The following is a 20,335-nucleotide window of genomic DNA, read 5'->3' as shown; positions in this document are numbered from 1 at the left end:
AGTGGTAGACGTACTGATTTGTGTGTCTCGCGGTTGATGTTTTGATAATGAGTGTATTCACAGATGTCTTGGATTTAAAACACAGTGTTGGGGATTTCATGTGTCTGTGTTCCCCTCACTTTCTCAGTTTCTCAGTTTCTCTGTTGGCGCCTGTGGTCTTGTGTGTACGGCGCTCTTGTTTTCTCACGCTTCGCCGTACCCGTCTAGTGTTTACACATGAGTAATTGAATGTCGTCAGTCGTCACAGAGCACTGCACTTTGATTAGGCTGTGGGTGTGTCTGCTGATGTTTATCTTTACTCCTGTCCTACTGTCACTGTTGACCCTGCTGTCTATACCACAGTGTCATAAAGGTGTGTTGGAGTACATGGTGTTAATATGGACAAGTTGTCAACTTTGTTGGACTGTTTTTCAGATGTAACATCCAGTTGTATAGAGTTCCTTGTTTTTTATGATCTGGTTAACAAAGTGGTCCGAAGCGTCGTCGTTGGCAGACGTGTTGTTTGGTGCACGTAGACATTCTTTGTGGTGGTAATGGTGTAAGACACAATGATCCTTTTGAGCCCTAAGAAGAAATTGTGTTAATGTAACAACAAAGATGGAGCGTAAATATGATGCTCATGGTTTTTCCCAGAGATGTTACCACAAAGGTCCTTTTTCAGTTTGCAGGTCGTACAAAGTAGGTTTTGCAGGTGTTTTGTGTTTGTGGTGTTTTCTCAGGGCGACACATTTGAACTTCTCACAAGGAAAGGAGGCTCATTAAAGCTTAAATGACAACGCTTCCCTGTATCATAGAGGTCCTCTTAAATTGTAATGCACTCCAAAACACCAAAATTGTAAATCTGATCATGTAATTTGTTGAACAGCTCCTGGAAATCATTCAAATTCATAGTTTGTTCCAGTGGAAAATGTGAGATCCTAACCTGTCATTGACGTCTCTACGGCTTAAGGTGTTGTCAACATTACACTGGATGGTGGTTAAAATATTTCCAGGTCCTCTTTCTTTTCAATAGTTATCCGAATGTTGTGTTTAGCTGAACGTGTGATGTGGTTGAGAAGGTGAAACAGGTGATCTATTTTACAAACCTCATATAAAAGACACGCATGCTACATTCAGGAAGGAGGACAGCATCAGCGTTAATAGGAATCAGTTTTTTTCCTACAGAGAAAACATAAGGGCCACAATCACAGCTATAGTTTATTTTCTTTGGCCTGAAATGGGGTGGAAATGATGACTTGATTACATATTAGCATTTGATTTGATCACACTGCCCTGTTACAAGTGAACTTGTAAACAAAACACACTCAGACTCACAAGTAGTGCGTATATTGGCAGGTGTTTTTGTGTCCTGTCATCCTGCCAGTGATAGATGAAGGTTTTGGCAGCTCTTTGGGGAAAACAAAACACATCTGATTCCTGCAACCTAAGCTAACCATGATGGACCTGCCTGCACTCTCTGCCTTGTCTTATTCTTAATGTCTATTATTTTTAATTACAGTCATGAAGAACACACAAAGCTGATTATTTATGCTAACATCCATGTCCTCACACTCATAAAAGCCATGCGGTTTGGGGTCGTATCTAGTCCTTGGTTCAGATTATGTTCTCAGGCTTAATTAACTGCATCACATTCTGGTTGGCAGAGCACGGAGGTTCACATTTTAACAGCTTCTTATTTGCTCCGTTGTATTTACCTGCCTGATGAAGCAGAACTAAAGTAGTTAACGGGTTGTGACTCCAGAGGCCACGCTGCTCCAAACATGACTGGTATGAATGCTGAAAGATAAGACGTTAAACTTGTGATTGCGCACCCACGCACACACACAATCAGGCAGACTTCCAGGTGTTTGGTGTTAAATGTCATGTGAGAAATGGAGTGTGTCACTACAGAGTTGGGAGAAGCACGGATACATAGTGACAATTTGAAATGACCTTGTCAGTGTTTGTCAGCCAGTGTGGTGAAACAAGTCGCTCCGTCTGTGTCCTGCAGTAATGATGTCCTCTCCTCCCTTCTCCTGTAGGCCATCGCCTCATTTCGTGTTATACAATATCTTCCTCTGCTTGTGTGTGTGCTGGTGTAACAGCGTAACATCTCAATGTTTCCTGTTCTCTGAGTTTGTGTGTTTGTGTTTGTAGACACAGAAATAAAGGTGTCTGTGTTGGCAACTTTGTGGTTTTCTTTGTCATCTACTTGTGTGTGTTTGTCTGTTTATGTGTGTTTAAAACACATTTCTGTGTTGTTTCGTGACTATGATGGAGACGTTGTGTTTTCAAATCAGTGGAGAATCACGATAAGTCCGGTTGGAAGATAAAAGGTTAAATATTCTGTGATTATTTACATAAACTTTGGTGTAATGACAAAATATAGTGTAAATTGGTAGATAATGTAGATTCATTGAAGTCACTATTGATTGTGATCCCATAGCCATGTCTACTTAACTTGTAGGGCTGGACCCAAATATTTGTGTGTGTGTGACAGAAGAATAATTCTGCTTTAATGACACGAGTCTGTCCTGCATACTTACCCAGAGGTTAAATTGCTCTGAGGGTCACGGCACAGGGTACTACTTGTCCCCTAACCACAAGTATAGTGGTAGTATATTTTGCTTGTTTGTTTCTTTGTAATCCTTGTTGTCATTGTTATTTGTAGTTTTTTGTTCATTGCTCATTGCATTTACACTGCTTACTGTGGCTTAATGAGTTTCTGAACCTGGATTGTTTGCTGAGTCCAGTTACACTGTAATCAAACGGGACGTGTGATTGCAATGTGTAAAGTGGGTTTACATGTCCTCCCTCCAGTGTGTGCGGAGGCATTCAACCCAGACGATGACGACGAGGACACGGAGCCCAGGGTGGTTCACCCCAAAACAGACGAACAGCGCCTCAGACTGCAAGAGTCCTGCCGAGACATCCTACTGTTTAAAACACTAGACCAGGTAAACCTTCCAAACATACACACAGGAAGAGACATGCATACACACTAACGCATTACTAAGCTTCCAGCTTCAGTGACTGCTTTGCTCCATCCTACAATAAAAACTATATCCTTTAAGGTCCCTTTGGGGTATTGGTTTAATGGACTGTATTATACAGCAGGAGTTCTAATATTTAGGCACTTTGGCTGCGAGGAAAATGTCAATGTTTAATAAAAGCAGTATTAAGAGCACATGTGTTTCATTGGATCTTCTTACAAAGTACTGTGGTTGCCCTGCTGGTCACTCTGTGTATAACATCACTTAAAAGCATCTGCTCTTAGGGAAGGTCAGATGATCAATTTGTACAAAAACAATTTAGCAAAAGATATAAATACAGTTCACTTAATGAACAGTAGAGAAAAGGGACAAAGAAGATCTTGAACCAGTGAAAGAAGGACATGACCCAGTACAACCTCTACTCTGCTTGTCCTGTTGCCTTTAAACCTGCACTCATAGAAGCCCGTGTTACTATGCTTTTATTATGTGCTTGTTTTTTGTTGGGCTTGAACCCTACTAGATTTGGACATGGATTGTTTTGTCTGTTTTGCGAAAAGCAATTCCAAAAATCGTATCTGTGATTCATCCATGTTCGTTTTGGCTTAAATGAATTTGATATTTTTAAAACCTATTTCTGTCTCCATTGTGAATCATGTAGTACTTGGAATCCACTTTGATAGATCTATGTCACTATGATGCAATCAAACCCTCGTGACAACAATATTTTACTGGCATTGCATATCCTGTCAAAACATGTGCATGATATGAAGAAAATGTCCCCTCTTCTTTCTCTTGTGTACTTTTCCTACGGGGATAATTAACTTCCATCTCGCTCAGGAGCAGCACTCATATCAGCTAGACACAATTTTAACTGCTAGTTGAACTCCAGATACACATTTCCACTGTTGCTCTTTTTTTCCTTAATGACATTTGTGTATAATGTCCTTCCTCTCTACCCCCATCCAGGAGCAGTTCTCGGAGGTGCTGGACGCCATGTTTGAGTTACGGGTTCAGCCCCATGATCACGTCATCGACCAGGGCGACGATGGAGACAACTTCTACGTCATCGAGAGGTAGGAGGCTGATCCAAGCTTGCTCGATCTCATCATCCAAGCACTGCACGTTTGTTTTTGCAAGTTTGACGTCAGAAAGGCTCGACAGTTACTCACAAAAACCGACGAAGGCGAGGATGATGCTTGTGCACATTGTGTGTGTTTGACACATATGTATTTATTACACTGAATAACTAGATACAATTGAATCGATTGTATTATGTAAAGCCCTGTATAGTTCATACACAGAGAGAGGTAAAAATAACAGACACCTGAAACAGCACCATCAATTGCAGCCTCAAAAAATACCATACAGTTGAATTTGACAGTGTTAACAATTAAAAATGATATGTTTCTAAAATATCATTTTCATTTGCATTTGAATGCAATAAATGAGTGTGGAGCACTTAAATATTTACAACAGTGCTCCCATTTTGCTGGTCTTTACAGCCACGGTTTATGATGATGAAGGTTTGCCCGTGTATACGTGTCTACAGTACCTGTGAAGGCTGTGTGTAATGTCCCTGCCATGTTGCTAATGTAAACTGTTGCTATGTACGCAGGCCGTTACAGGACAGCTTTTGTAGCCCGGGCTGGAATACAATGTTTAGTTGCAGGGAAATCTAAATGGGTCTCCTCACCATACTGTGCTTGTTTGTAAAAGATTAATTAAAACATTGTAGGTTTGAACGTTGACTTTATTATATTTCGATAATGAGGCAACTTTTAATAAACTTCAATGATGAGTCTTCACTGAGAGGAGTCAGCATCTGTTTGTTCGCCAGCTACAGTCGTACATTATTCTACTCGCCCAATTAGCTTCTTTCTACTAGAACAGGACCTTAAAATGGCAGTTTTTAAGACCAGTGTTGGCTTGTGGCTGGTCATTGTTTATCCCACCTTGGCCTCTTTTCATTCTTGGCACGGCACATATCAGGGGTTTACTTCCACTTGTTGTGTGCTATCGTTCAGTCTGCACACATGCTTTCTAAGGGCGGGCTCCCTGTACAAGAGATGTCCGATGACCTTTAAGAGCAGCGCCTGCCTGGTCCTATACTATCCTGGGATTTTCCCTGGCCTGTAAAAAGCGTAGGTGGTGGTTAATGTCACCAGCAGGGTGGGGTGTGAGCATGGACACACAGAGAGGGAGGGATGAACGGACACCAAAAAGAAAAGCAGGAAAGAAAACGGGAGTGAGTAACACATTGTTAAAATGTACATTTTGACAGTTTTATGAGGCTTAAAAGAAGATTGAAAGTATATCTGTCCATCATTCATTGTGCATGATTTATTAATGTTCACAGCTGTCACACCTACTTCCTCTCTTTTAATCAAGAGCTAGCAGCACAGGACTTTAAACGGTGTCTTTACTGTGCTCAGGTAGGCCAACCCACAAGTGGTCATCGTCCCCATTGTCATGGTAATCCAGTCAAACTAAATCAATGCTAATACACTAGCGACAAGGGGTTTAGCCCCTCTAAACAGCCAATGGGAGGACAGGCTATCTTACGAAATGACTGGCTAATCCTGCCGAGCAACAACGCTGCAAATGACCCTCCCCAGGTTTAATCCTCGTACACAGAGAGGGAGAGCTGCTCTGTGGGAGTGTTACTATCTATCAGAGACAAGCACAACAATGATGACAAACCATGTTTAATGCTGTAAATGCAGATGAAAAACAGTGTACACAGATCTTCTGTACATATTGTCTCAATTTGCAAATGTATGAAAAGCATCTGCTGTAATAGAAATATGCACACACTTATACACATGAGTGCACAACACAAACAGGGTCAACAATGTGCTCACCCTGCCAAACTAACACAGGGTCCTGCCCAGAGGCCACAGATAAGCTGTAATTAGATGTCTATTTAAACCAGTCAGTAGGTCAATAAACAAAACACTGATCACCTCGTTTCACTCAATTGCATAAATCAAAGTCCTTCTAGTTTATTTTTCTGTGTTCCCTTTAGGATTTATGTCTCTGCTTTTGTTCCCGGTTTGCTGTTTTTATGTTTGTCTCTTCCTCTAACCCAGTCTGCCTCTCCTCTCTGTCTCCAGGGGGGTGTATGACATAGTGGTAATGGGAACAACGGTGGGTCAGTATGACAATAAGGGCAGCTTCGGGGAGCTGGCACTCATGTACAACACGCCACGCGCCGCCACCATCGTAGCCACCCAGGAGGGGGCGCTATGGGGACTGGTAAGAATAAACACATAGACAAACATGCAAATATACAGCATTTGTAGATTTTGATGCGATGGGTGACACTCCAACTGATGGTGATGTAAAATACTGTAAGAACGCCCCAGTGTGACACATTTAAACTGCCTAATTACCTGGAGGTTGTTTTCATTGTCATTAAATCATAAATGACTCATTTTGCTAACTAGGTGTATTCAGTCAATCAGTACCAATTGTTCTTATTTTCTTCCGTCAGTCAATTTCTAAAGCAAGTGTCCCCTTTGGTGAATCTATGAAGCTCTGTGTTGAATCATTTTCCCCTGGAGTTGTCTCCCTGCATTGTGAGCAGGTTAAGCACAGTTACCAACTCCAGCTCATTGAGCTGTGATGCTCATGTTAAGAATGGAGTCTGTTATCTGTGAATGGAGCCGGCTCTGCTCTGATGGTTCGTGATGCTGCAGCTCCCCCTTGTGGCCGAGCGCAGGAGGACCAGCAGCCGTCTCCCCCACATGGAGAGAACCTATCTGCCTTCAGAAGGTGTTTGTTGACTGGTGTTTGTTTCCCCTAGGACCGGGCCACGTTTCGTAGACTCATTGTGAAGAACAATGCCAAGAAGAGGAGGGTGTACGAGACTTTCATCGAGTCCGTGCCCTTACTCAAGTCACTGGAGGTGAGTTTAGTGGTTGTAGGCCAGTTAGAAAATCCTCTCACTGGCTCCAGTTGTTTTTGGCTTTCCCCCTTCTCCTTCTCCTTCTCCTTCTCCTTCTCAGGCTCTTTTTCAGAGGCAACAGCATCACCTGTGAAGCTAGACATCTAACTATCAGCGAGATACCAGCCAGTTTATAAAGGAAGAAGCTCAGTTCTACACTCAATAACATTCTGTATATTTAGTTTAGATGATAGTTAAAATGTACTTTTGTAGATATACATGCCACTTCAACTACACTGTGCCTGATGAACTGTCACAGACCATTTTTTACACCACCAAGCACAAACGGTACATGACCCAGTCTGAGTTTACATGGCTGTAATCTGCCTGCATAGTCAATGAAACGATTCTCTCTGCTCCCTACGTTCATCATATTGTTTTCCTCCTCTCAACCTTCCTGTCTCCCCTCCTCTTTTTCGGTGCAGGCAAACGAGAGGATGAAGATTGTGGACGTTTTAGGATCGAAGCAGTTCCCTGAGGGGGAGCGCATCATCACACAGGTGTGACTGAGAAAAGCTGGTGTGGTTTCATACAGCAGTGAAATGTTACGGATTTCAACGTACAAATACAGTAAATGACCACCTTTAAGTGTATTTACACTCTTCTTTCTTTGTCCTCAGGGAGACAAGGCTGACTGCTTCTATATAGTAGAATCTGGGGAGGTCAAGATCATGATGAAGAGTAAAGTAAGATACTCCTCTCCTTCATCTCTCCATTTCAACACTCTCCATGCAATTTGATTTATGCTTTATGCCGCTAGGGTGAATTGATTTCACTGTGTATCCCTCAGAGACCTTATAGTCACTCTTCCTCTGCCGGTTGTACTGAACATATTTACAGCAGCATCGCTTCAGCTATAATTCAATTGTTAAAAAAAGGCCAGAATACATAAACAAAAGGGAGAAAAGATTAAACCACTCTTAGGCTGATAAATATTCTAAAAAATATGTTTATTGGTACAGGAATATGCATTGATATAAAACCTGGTTGTATTTCTCTCATCAAGTAGTTTGCGTGCAGAGCGTGCTGACAACCCTCACTTCCCAGTCAGACCACCCGAGCACAAACGTGTTTCCTGGTTTTGCCCGGCGACAGCGGGAATGAGAATGGACGGCTCAGCTGCTGAGTGCTTGTCGCTGGGGGGGAGGGAAAGAAGAGGGAGACTCAGTGGTTCCTGACCTTTAATCCACTCCTCTCTTCCCTGCAGACGAAGGCAGGCCATGCAGACAATGCGGAGGTGGAGCTAACGCGCTGTAGCAGGGGGCACTACTTTGGGGAGCTGGCCTTGGTCACTAACAAGCCCCGGGCCGCCTCAGCCTACGCAGTGGGCAATGTCAAGTGTGTGGGTAAGACAAAAAACTCTCCGACACACTCCTTTAACACATTTGTCAGCATCCTTTGCTAATGCTGCTCACAAGAAAATGATAGTGACGGCAGATTTGTGTTTAAAGTAGCTTTTTGTTTCATATGAGGGAATGTGATGCCTGCATTTGAAGAACATTTTATATGATTTTAATCAAATGCATTTTCAGTTAATCAGCATTATACAAACCACTCAACCTTACAGCAGCGTCTAGTATTCATTTCAGACTAATTGCACTGTTACAGGCAGTTTGTCATGAGATATCAAGTGGCATTTGAGTTTTGATTAATTCACGATTGTCATTTAGCTCTCCATCCCGTCTGTTGTCACCTTGTATTTTTTTGTTAAATAAAGGTTGTTCAGTAATTGTCTCCCCTCTAAAGTGGATGCACTAATTCCGGCTCTACAGTGGATGAGCAGCTCTTTACTTTTGAAAATGAACACGGCGTTTTAAACAGCTGCTCGTGTTTCTGTCACCTCTATTCCCTCTGTTGTGAAATGTGCTTAATGCTAATTGTGCCGCTTTATTTGTTTATTCACACAGGATATTTTTTTCATAGCAGATGTATTGTCAGTCATCTCCCTTTTTTGCTCCCCTATTTTCTCCCCACGCTCTTCCTGTCAGTGCACTCACTTACCTGTGTGTGTTGTAGTTCAGCGTACCTTCTTTACTGTACTAACAGTCACCAGCTCCACTGCACTGCAGCAACATATACCGTCTGTTGTTCTCATGATTTCCCCTCTTCTGTTGCTGCTGGAGAAGATCAGCAGGACTTCAAAGGTCCTCTGAGGTCCTTTAAGGACATTTAAGAGGAGACCAGGAATGTCTTTCTACCCGTTTCTGACAAATGTCAAAGCACAAATTTAAACTTTCTGCTTTAGTTCATGTTTGAAGATTTGACGTCTAAAAACACCTCCGTTAGATTCATTTTTTACTGTGTTGTCCAGCGGATACTGGGCTGTGTTTATGCAAATGACTCTACACAGGCACACCTAACATCTCTCCTCTCTCTGTCTCTCTCTCTCTCTCTCTCTCTCTCTCTCTCTCTCTCTCTCTCTCTCTCTCTCTCTCTCTCTCTCTCTCTCTCTCTCTCTCTCGCTGTGCAGTAATAGACATTCAGGCGTTTGAGCGCCTCCTGGGTTCCTGTAAGGAGATCATGAAGAGGAACATCGCCCACTATGAGGAGCAGCTGGTGGCCCTGTTCGGCTCCAGCATGGACCTGAGAGACTGAGCCTCCCACACCACCCTCCGTGCCTTCTATTACAAACACACACACACACACACACACACACACACACACACCACACACACACACACCGTCATTTGTCCTTTCTCATATCATGCAGTGGCTAAACAGACTCATAATAAGCTTTACACAGAGTGTAAGAACAAATGAGGAATTGTTCTTGGCTACAAGTACATAAAACCCCACACAGTATGGACACTCGCACACACACACACACACACACACATATACACACACACACACACTCCACACACACACACACATATACATGTATAATGACACCTATGTAGGTACTGAGAGATGCCCACTTCACTGCTCATCCTCGTGCACATACTAGTTCAACACACTCATTATTGGCTCACAGGGACACACAAACACGCACACACAGAGCAAGCTACAGGCCACACACCTCATTGCTTGAGCCAGCTCAAACCTCTCAGTATGAATATCTTTGCTGCAATGACCTAAATACAGGTGACGCAGTGTAAGGACAGAACACACACATGCTTCACATGTGCAGGCTTTGTATTCACATGAGCTTACACACAACTTAAACAAAGTTGTTCCAACAAGCCTCAGCAAAGGACACATCAACACACACACACACACACACACACACACACACACACACACACACACACACACACACACACACACACAGGTACAGATACATATGCTCAAAAAACATATAGGCAACCACACTTGCAAAAACGGACATATTGTGGTAAAATGGAGACAAGAAACTTTTAAAATCTCTGAAAAGGAAAATTAATCAAAATGCAAAAAAAGAGCTTTGATAAAATATTATTTAACTATAAAAAAAAAAAAAAAAGTGTTTCCTCTTTGGGAGGCCGAGGTGCAGAACTTTGTGAGTGCGCTCCATTTCTTCCTCTACTGTTGTTGATTGAGTTGAGTTAGTGCTGGTGATAATTGCAGTACCACAGAAGAAGCAGTGAAAACAATAAAAACCCTACGTTTTCTGGGCCATTGTTATTCTATCATTGATGCCACACTTCATTGTATTGAATTAATTATTAATGTATTGTTATTATATATTCATTTATTATTTTTTGTTTTACTTTGACCAATTATGATGAAATTCACCAACCATCTCTGACGAAATGTAAAAACAGAAAAAAAATTATAACAAAAAACGTTAGTGCTTATTTCTCCTTGATTATCCTTGAATGAGTTGTCCTGGATTATAAAAAATGAAAAAAAATAAAGCAAAAATTTTGTTAAAAGTCTTGCCTCTGTTGAATTTCTTCTGAAACTTGTTGAATATCCTGTTAGTTGTGTGGAAGTGAGTTGGTGAGGGTCTGTTGAACACAACTGAAAAGTGTTTTAGATGCAGTTTCATTTTGTTTGCACATTCTTCTCAAGGACACTTCTTCTCGATTTCACATTTTTTGCAACTACCGGCCAAACCAGCCACTCAAGCAGTAATTACTGTAGATTTATGTTATAACGATGCAATCCACTGTGCAATAATAACAGTATTCTGTCTGTTTATATGGTTTATTTTAGTTATTGTGGATTTTTAAGTTGTTTTTTTACTTATTTATTATTCTTCACTGTGCGATTACTTATTTACTTATTTATAAGACTTGTTTTGATCTTGGTTTTTCTTGTTTGCACTATCATCTCTGCTGCTGTATCCTGCAAATGTCCCCACTGTGGGATTAATAAAGGATTATCTTACCTTATAAACCAGCTACAGAGGTGAATCACTTTCTGTTAAATAGCAGTATTTTAACAGAAGTTTGATAATGATTGTGTCTTGTAATAAATCACACCTAACCTCACAACATAAATGTATTATTATATAGTGCTTGTAATAGCCCTCCCGTCCGCAGGGGGCAGACGTGAGCTGTGAGGCGGAGGAAGTGACGCCGACCGAGGAGCAGACAACCAGCCGACCAGATCACCTAAGATGTAGGTAACGAACCAGAACGATGGACACTGATACTGACAGACTGCATGCAAAGCTAAGAGTAAGACAACGAGCCGGCGTGCATGCAGCCATGAGTTCTAACTCTCAGGTTGTAGTCTTTCCTTACATGGACGTGGAGGCGTCAGGGCACGTTTACGGCAGTCAAAGATCATTTGCTGCACCAAGAGCAAACGGATGAATGATATCCCGTTTATTTTTTACTACAAAACATATAAATGTTATGCATGCAGAATATTTAGTCACTGCTTTGAAAGAAAAGGGTTAAGAAAAAGGGATTATGCTTTAAACATTCATCTTTGAAATGTATTTTAGCGAAGGCGATTACTCTCTTGATGCATTTCATCTTTGAAATGTATTTTAGCGAAGGCGGAAGGGAAGGCGATTACTCTCCTGATGCATTTCATCTTTGGAGCGTTTAATGACAGTTTTAGGAGCTTTACGTTGTAACTAAACGTCTCACATCCTCAGTTCCTTCAAACAACATCCAATTACAATGTCATCCACTAGAAATATTCCATCTTTAACTGAAGAAACACACGTCAGACAGTAGAGGCGTGGCCGCGGCCGCCATGTTCCCACAATGCACCGCGCCACCGCAGCAGTGACCTTATAAGCTGAACTATTAACAACACTGACGTTCCGCTCAGACACGCTGCGGTGCAGTTATCAGACAGTAAACACTCTGTGTGACTGCGTGCTTATTCATGTGTTCACGTTTATGTGTGACCGTCACAGAGGGGGGGGTCACCGGGAAAGACGTCCGGCCCTCAGAGGCCCAGTCAGAGCTGACTGGAGATAAACCTCCAGGCTTCAGGCCTCCAATTACCTTTAATTATCTAATTACCTCTAATGAAGTCAATTTAAGAGGTTACAGCATGCTTGGGGCATTAGAGGTAATTAGAGGCATCCTCCAGAAGGGGGAGCTACATTACAGTACATTACATTACATGTACATTACATAAACATGTACATTACAATTACATTTACATTACTTTACATGTACATTACAATTACATGTACATTACAATACATTTACATTACTTTACATGTACATTACATTTACATTACTTTACATGTATATTACATTTACATGTACATTACAATTACATGTACATTACATAAGATAATCCTTTATTAGTCCCGCAGTGGGGAAATTTGCAATTTACATTACTTTACATGTATATTACATTACATTACAATTACATTTACATGTACATTACATTTACATTACTTTACATGTACATTACATTTACATTACTTTACATGTATATTACATTTACATTACATTAGTCATTTACATGTACATTACATGTACATTACATTACAGTCATTTACATGTACATTACATTACATGTACATTACATTACATTACAATTACATTACATTTACATTACATTTACATTACATTTACATGTACATTACATTACATTACAGTCATGTAGCAGACGCTTTCATCCAAAGCGACTTACAGGAAGTGTATTCAACATAGGTATTCAAGAGAACTACTAGTCACCAGAAGTCATAAGTGCATCTCCTTTCTTAAACAAGCATCTAAGAGCATAAACCAGAGCAAAAGTATAGTGCAGAAGTAAATTACTACGAATACAATAAGTGCAACAAACTAATATGAATACAATAAGAGCAACAAACTAATACGAATACAATAAGAGCAACAAACTAATATGAATGTACCTACCACAACATAAAGTACATAGATTGGAAATACCATAATATTAAAGTAGAATTAGTCCAAAAGCCTTACGTGCAGTAGAAGCTCAAAAGGTTTTTTCACTGTAGACGTGTTGACCTGTCACCTTAGAACGAAAGCACAGGTGTACTGTAAATAATGCAATTAATGATGGCTGAATTCCATTTAGCTGCTGGCTTGGAGCGACACATTCTGCTTGTAAACCCTTCTTAGAAATACTCTAAAAACCTATAAATGAGAAGTGAGATCCTGCTGCTGTAACCAGTTAATCCCAAGTCTCATATTAACAACGATCACATCATCTCAGAGGAAATGCATTCTGTGGAGTTATTGAGGTCGAGCCGTTATCGCGATCTTTGTGATAATATGTCAGCTGTCAGTTTCCTGTTCCACCTTATCTACAGGCCTTTTTAGGTGAATGTTGGGGAAGAATGTCGTTTTCAGTAGTGGGCAGTACCAAGCTCATAAAGCTGTTCCACAGTCAGGCGTTTGGCTTCAGCTCTTCTCTCTTGGTGAGTTAGTAGTTTTTTAATTGTTAATGGGTTTTTACTTTGTTTTTATTTCTGCAATACTAAAATGAATCCCAGGCAACAATTTAGATTAGTATTGTTTTCTTTCTTTGAGGATTTACAGACTGAAAACAGAGAAACTGCTCAGTGTTTTTTCACTGATGAGCTCAACTCTGTGCTTCTGCTTATTTACGTGTTTTTAAGACCTGTTAGAGTTTCAGACGTGTGAAAAAAACAAGAAGAATTGTAATCTTAAACGGAGTTATTGGCACCTTTGCGACGTATGATAGCATCATCACTTGTGGGGAACGTTTTAATGTACTAAAAAAAGAATATAAGCGTCAATAAGACACGGATTCGCCTGAATACAGAAATAGTTCACTTTATGGATGTTCTCACTGCATTCAGGAACATCTTTCTCAAGAAGCTGCTACTATGTGTTAACCTCGAATACTTCCCCATTATGATGACTGATGAGACGAAGCTCAATTACACATCTCAAATACGTTTAAAAAGAGGTGAGGGACACAGTATGTTACGTTCACCACTCATGTATAAGAACGGCTTCCCTTTTTAACATCATTTCCTCTCTGCTACATGTGTTTATCATAGAATTACCGGGAAAAAAAGTACAGAAAATTCCAATTTTTATTAGTAAATCAGGCACCTGGTCAACATGTCAGCATCCACCTGTTGCAACTACAATTGTGGACAGCAAGCTGGAGCTGTGCAGCCGGCTACAGCAGAAATCAAATGATGGATGACTACAGTTTATATTAATGAGGGGGGATTGGAAGCAATCATATCTGTGATCATCAATGTGATCAGTCATCAATTCATTCTGCTGAGGCTGAATTTGAAGGTACATGTCACGTTCACATGCGCACTGTTGAAACTTGCAGTGTGAGACATTTGTTTCTGTTTGGATGGGAGGTGTGACTTCATGTTGAAACTAGTCATCCTGTGGTTAACAGCAGATAGAAGATGTAGGTCGACATTAATGAATCAACACACACAGACAGAGGAATGCATGTCCACTCACACATCTGCATGCAAAGAAGCTAAAGTCCTCTGTAAGTCGTGACCTTGGGTCAAACAAGTGTTTAGAATGATCATTTAAGTACATTTTCTTAAAAAGAGGACAGCCTAGAATCCATTGGATCTTTGTCTTAAACAATGTTGGACTGAATACGTGTCGGTTTGTTACTGTTGGCCGGACAAAACAAGCAATTTAAAAATGTCGATTAGTAAATGAATCCTCCGATTATTCAGTAATGAAATGAATAGTTGCTCTTCTTCAGAGCTCAATTGCATGGTGACGTGAAGGTCCCTCTGTCATCTAACCAGACCTGCATGGAAATGAATGACTCACTCCTGAAGACTGACCCCTTCATGAGCAAGGCACACAACTCCCAACACCCTAGCAGTCTTTAACAGAAACAAGAGGGCAGTAAAAGGTTGCAGTGGAAACAGGGAGCACAGACAGAGATTAGATGGAGATCAACACTCTAGTTGTATCCTCATGTGTCTCCTCTTACAGAAGGACTGAGCTACAGACCTGTCAGGACACTCAGTGGTTACACATCGGATCCGAGGGTGCTGGTTTCTAGACGATGAAAGTTTAGTTTATCTGTCAGATTTATCACAGAAATGATGTCATGTTAGGCTGAGCGCACATATAGCATTTTTTCACTTGGCTTTCAGTTCAGAGATGTTCAACTAAAAGATAAACACGCTATACGGACACTCATCTTTGATCAGCCCTCCTCCAGACCTCCTCCTGGCTCAGACTGTGACCAGACTAACCACAGAGTTGAGGAGCCGCATGTTCAAAACTCATTTTAACATCTCTATTTTACACTGAGCTGACTTTAGTTAAATCCTGATCGCCACAGGTCATTAACGTCAACGATTTCCAAACCGGAGACCGATGGTGAGCTGGGCGTCGACCTGCACCCCGTCCCAACATCAGACCACCTGAAACAACATGTTGAGAAAGTCAGCGGGATCCCAACATTGGATGGAGCAGTTAAAGAGAAGCTGCACACTGACTCCGAACAACCAGAGCAGATCTGTGCGGTTCCGATCCACCGCCGTCCGGACCTGCTGGTGGCCTGTGCGGACCTGGTCAACTCTGAGTGGCGGAGGAGCCAGGCCGCCCGGGTTCACTCCCTCCAGAAGTCCTGTCCAGAGTTCCCCATCTGCCTGGTTCTCCTGCGTGGCCACAGAGAGACGGAGCGGCTGATCGGCCACGCCCGGCTGTCCCGGGTCGTAGGTCACAGCAGCAGCCTGTTCGTGGAGTCGGTGGTGGTGTCCGCCGCGGAGCGAGGGAAGGGCTACGGCCGGACTCTGATGGAGGAGACCGAGCGCTACGCCAGAGGCAGAGGGTTCAAGCGCATGTGCTTGACGACCCACGATAAGCAGCACTTCTACTCTCACCTCGGCTACGTGCTGTCCGTGCCCGTGCAGAACGCAGGCGCCATGGCGGCGTTTGTTCCCATGGAGACGCTTTTGAAGTTCTCCAGAATGGAGGGGGAAGAAGGAGAGGCGACTCTACGGACACAAACACCGACTAAGATTAATGCTCACGTACCACAAGGGGGTGCTTGTGTTGTGGGGTCACCTCCACCTTCTAGTTTACATCCTCCCCCTCCACCACCTCCTCCTCCTCCACCACCTCCTTCCATCCCACCCTCTCCTCCTCCACCACCTCCATCCATCCCACCACCCCCTCCTCCACCACCCGCTTCCATCCCTCCTCCTCCTCCTCCACCCCCTCCTCCTCAGCCTGCAGTGAAGCCTGTAGTACAGACTCTAAATGAAACTCCCTACAGAGACGCCAGAGGAGTTCCCATCTATTGGATGCACAAAGACATTTGAAAAGGACACAGCCAGATAAACTGGAGAACTCGAACACTCGCATTCTATGTGTCCACACATCAAAAGACAGAAACATACATACCAACATATAAGCACATGTACCATCATGGTCCCTCAGACGCACAGAAAACGAATAATGGAGGACAGACGGAGTGTGAAAAACATAAGAGAGAGTCAGAAATGTCACAAATGCAAAAAGAAATCAGTTTGGATACACTCGAGCCTTGTTTTTACTGCCAGAGAACTAGTTTACATTAAGCTGAATTGAGTGTTCTTGCTGTGCAGCGCCTGGTTCTGTCCCGGGCCGCGTTATCCCCAATGAAGCAGTGATTCAAGTAGAAATGTCCTCCAGAGCTCAGAAAATCAGACCCAGAGTGCAAAACGAGTGGAACTTCACTTACTTCAGCAAATTGCGAATTGTTCCCCACCCATTTAAAATGTGTTCTGCTTACTGTTACTTCACTTTTATGTTTTGGCTTCACTGTGCAGAATGATGTCGTGCTGAGTTTGAAACTGTTTGGTGAAGAAGGAAACTTCCTCTTTCCAGCAGTTACACTTTTTCAAATGAACAATATTTTCATATTGATGGATACTGGATGGATACAAATAGGGTTTTTAGAGTAGTTTAAATAATGAATCCTACTTAATTTAAGTGTTTTGTTAACCGTGAAAGCTCAGTAAAGGAAATTTAGAAAAATAAAAAAACACTTTTGCCCTTTGAGCAGCTTTGCTATTGGGAAATATTCCCCAAATCCAGTCTACATCTGCTGCTATCAAATGATGACACTGTAATGTCTGTTTAGAATGTGCCTTCTTTAAGTGCCAGATAGCTGTACTCTTAAAGTTTTTAAGACCTGTTTTATATTGATAAAACTATTCTTGTAAAGCTTTTAATTTAAAAATAATTCGGGGAATAAAGGCCTTTTTTAAAACATATTTATTTGTCTTTGTTTTTTCGGGATTTTAATATTGAAATAAAAGCTTACAGAGTGTAAGAATGATCTGGGATCACAGCTAACCTTCTATCTGCTATTTCAATGTTTGTAAATGTGTATATTTGATTTTCCAACAGTTTGTGTTCATTAAGAACTTGTTTCTCTCTGTCAGGAAGGACAGGACTGGTCAGTGGGTGAGCAGCCATGGTTCTGTCTCACCTCTCCCTCCCCTTCCTCCTCCCCCTCCTCGTTTCTCCCCTCTCCTGCACCTCTCGGTCACCACCCTCCACCCGTGGGGTTGTCCTCCCTCGCGCCGCCCAGCCGGCCGTGGCTGCAGGTGGTCTCATCCTGCAGGACCGGCCCTTCGCTGTGGTGTGGAACATTCCCACGGAAGACTGTCACAGACGCTACAACGTCAGTCTGGACCTCGGCCACTTTGATATCGTGGAGAACAGACAGCAACGCTTCCATGGACAGGTGACTGAGCCAGAGTCACCAATGGGATTCATTTTTTACTGATCCCCGTGTGTATGTATGTATATATGTGTATATATGTATATGTATATTTCAGAAACTTGGTTATGCATTGGTCACAACAATCCTATGAAGCTGCTTTCATTCACTTTTGGGCAATTGGAGAAGAACTCCACAACAATGGACAAACACACAGCCTAATGAGTTACGCCCTTCTATATGTATTATGGCCTACGTGTTAACAAACAATATTTCCTGTCACATGGGTTTCCAGTAACCCAGTAAAATTGATCACGCTTTTTAGCTACTGGATGCGTATCTCCACCCAAGGCGTGAGAACTACCTTTGCAAAGGTGGCGCCACATTTTTCCCGCCAGCCAATCAGAGCAGACTGGTTGTTTTCGGGAGGGAGCCTTAAAGAGACGGGCGTTAAAATGGAGCGTTTCAGACAGAGGGTGATATTAGGTATATTAAGACAGACAGGGAAAAGGGGTTTAGGACATTAAGCATATAAACATGTCCTAGGAGAAACTCAAACTATAAGTTTAAACCTGAAAATGAGCATATGTCCCCTTTAAACCAGGAAATGACCATCTTCTACCGTGACCACCTGGGGAAATACCCATACCTCTCACCAGACGGCAGTAGGGTAAACGGAGGGCTACCACAGCTCAGCGACCTCTCAGCTCACCTCTCTCTCGCAATGACGCAGATGTCCGGTTTGCTGCAGCCAAACTTCAGCGGTTTAGCGGTTATCGACTGGGAGGAGTGGTGGCCGTTGTGGGAGAGAAACTTTGGAACCAAGATGGAGTACCAGAGGCAGTCCAAGCTACTGGTGAGACAGGAGAGACCAGATTTGTCAGAGACGGAAACGACTGCGTTGGCAAGGCGAAAGTTTGAGGAGAGCGCTCGAAGGTTCATGGAGGAGACACTGAAGTCGGCGGTCAGAGTTCATCCCAAAGGACTCTGGGGGTTTTATGGTTTTCCTGCCTGCTTAAATAAGAAGAAGAAGACAGGTAGGACAAACACAGAGTGTGTGTTGAGCAGTTTGGTTGACGGGTCCTGACATTCTGTCTACATATCTCTTTTAAGTTTTGACCTAAAGATATTAACAAAATAAACACTTTTTTTTGCAGTTCCTGAACATAGAGTTTAAGTTGGTTATAACGGATGATAAAAAGTGAACCTGTGTCTTTTCTTGTTTCACATGTGTGGTCAGATAAAAGCTACACCGGACGCTGCCAGGCGGGGACCGAAGACCAAAATGACCGTCTGTCCTGGCTCTGGCGTCAGTCCACTGCTCTCTATCCCAGCGTCTACCTGCCGCAAAGCCTGGCAGGATCCACAGACGCAGCTCTGATGGTCAGGTACACAAAACTGAGAAAAACATGAGGAAATGTTCAACCGCATCAAACCGCTCCGGCCATAGAAACAGCCTTAACCTCTATGAAAGCTACTGTCGACTAAATGCTCTGCACTCAGGAGAAGGAGGAGTTACTGTTTCACATTCTTCATTCCTTCTTTACTCAGACACAGACTGCTGGAGGCTTTGAGGGTGGCGTCAGTTTGGCACCATGGCAACAATACTACACAAGCCATACCAGTCCTTCCCTATGCCAGGCTAGCGTTCACACACTCTCTCACTTTTCTTGATAAGGTGGGATTCTTTTCATCTCATAAAATTAAGCACACTCATGTAAACACGTACCAGTTGTGAGTGTTTGTGTGTGTGTGTGTGTGTGTGTGTGTGTGTGTGTGTGTGTGTGTGCAGACAGACCTGGTGCACACATTAGGGGAGAGTGCGGCGCTTGGAGCTGCTGGCGTGGTGTTGTGGGGAGAGCTGAAATTTGCTAAATCCAAGGTCAGTAATGTGTGAAAGAATGTTATTGATGTGTGTATGTGTGTGTGTGTGTGTGTATGTTTGTGTGTAACCCTCTCCCCTTTTCCCAACCCCCAGCATCAGTGCAGCCTTCTCAGGGACTACGTACACACTGTCCTGGGTCCCTTCGTCCAATCACTGAGTTCTGACATGAAGCGCTGCAGCCTCCAACTTTGCAACGGCAATGGCCGCTGCGCCAGACAACGCCTGACCTCAAGTCCAGCGATGACCTCTGACTCTAAGAAAACCAACGTCCTCACTGGCTCATTCAACGGCAAACATTTTCACAACAATTTCATGTGTGAGTGCTACCCGGGCTGGACCGGGCAGGAGTGTCACCACGGAAACAGACAAAAGAGAAAATGACCTGGACTTTTCTAACAAGGTGCAGTCACTAAAGTAACATCGTTATGTAAAAATCTATTAAAACAAAAAGATTCCAGAATTGTGTTTGATTTTCGTTAATTT

General features: G+C 42.6%; 3 protein-coding genes across 5 annotated transcripts in view; all 3 read left to right on the top strand.

Annotated features, from left to right (window-relative positions):
* prkar2aa (protein kinase, cAMP-dependent, regulatory, type II, alpha A) overlaps positions 1-10,750 on the top strand; it is a 38,362-nt gene extending 27,612 nt beyond the window's left edge. Inside the window, exons 4-11 of the mRNA XM_054608424.1 lie at positions 2,800-2,936; positions 3,939-4,045; positions 6,086-6,227; positions 6,778-6,879; positions 7,344-7,418; positions 7,539-7,604; positions 8,126-8,264; positions 9,389-10,750. Of these exons, the coding sequence (XP_054464399.1) occupies positions 2,800-2,936; positions 3,939-4,045; positions 6,086-6,227; positions 6,778-6,879; positions 7,344-7,418; positions 7,539-7,604; positions 8,126-8,264; positions 9,389-9,513 (893 nt within the window). The 3' untranslated portion in view covers positions 9,514-10,750. The remainder of the gene's footprint in view (positions 1-2,799; positions 2,937-3,938; positions 4,046-6,085; positions 6,228-6,777; positions 6,880-7,343; positions 7,419-7,538; positions 7,605-8,125; positions 8,265-9,388) is intronic.
* LOC129099378 (N-alpha-acetyltransferase 80) lies at positions 9,797-17,712 on the top strand. The gene is made up of 4 exons (XM_054608603.1): positions 9,797-9,814; positions 11,385-11,467; positions 15,595-16,385; positions 17,687-17,712. The coding sequence occupies exons 1-4, from the start codon at positions 9,797-9,799 to the stop codon at positions 17,710-17,712; spliced, it is 918 nt and encodes a 305-aa protein (XP_054464578.1).
* On the top strand, positions 11,384-20,328 carry hyal3 (hyaluronidase 3). Of its 3 annotated transcripts, none has more exons than XM_054608419.1 (7): positions 11,384-11,463; positions 17,687-17,991; positions 18,572-19,004; positions 19,208-19,355; positions 19,519-19,645; positions 19,760-19,849; positions 19,946-20,325. In XM_054608419.1, exons 2-7 carry the CDS (start codon positions 17,719-17,721, stop codon positions 20,231-20,233), a joined length of 1,359 nt encoding a protein of 452 aa, XP_054464394.1. In that variant the 5' UTR covers positions 11,384-11,463; positions 17,687-17,718; the 3' UTR covers positions 20,234-20,325. The 3 variants fall into 3 exon arrangements, with proteins under 3 accessions (XP_054464394.1, XP_054464397.1, XP_054464396.1); XM_054608421.1 differs by lacking the exon at positions 11,384-11,463 and adding an exon at positions 13,438-13,702; XM_054608422.1 differs by lacking the exon at positions 19,760-19,849 and having other exon boundaries at positions 19,946-20,328.
* The last annotated feature ends 7 nt before the right edge of the window (positions 20,329-20,335 follow it).

This window comes from Anoplopoma fimbria, chromosome 12, assembly GCF_027596085.1.
Source record: "Anoplopoma fimbria isolate UVic2021 breed Golden Eagle Sablefish chromosome 12, Afim_UVic_2022, whole genome shotgun sequence".
NCBI lineage: Eukaryota > Metazoa > Chordata > Actinopteri > Perciformes > Anoplopomatidae > Anoplopoma > Anoplopoma fimbria.
The sequence above is the reverse complement of the archived record's forward strand: the minus strand, read 5'-3'. Positions and strand labels throughout refer to the sequence as shown.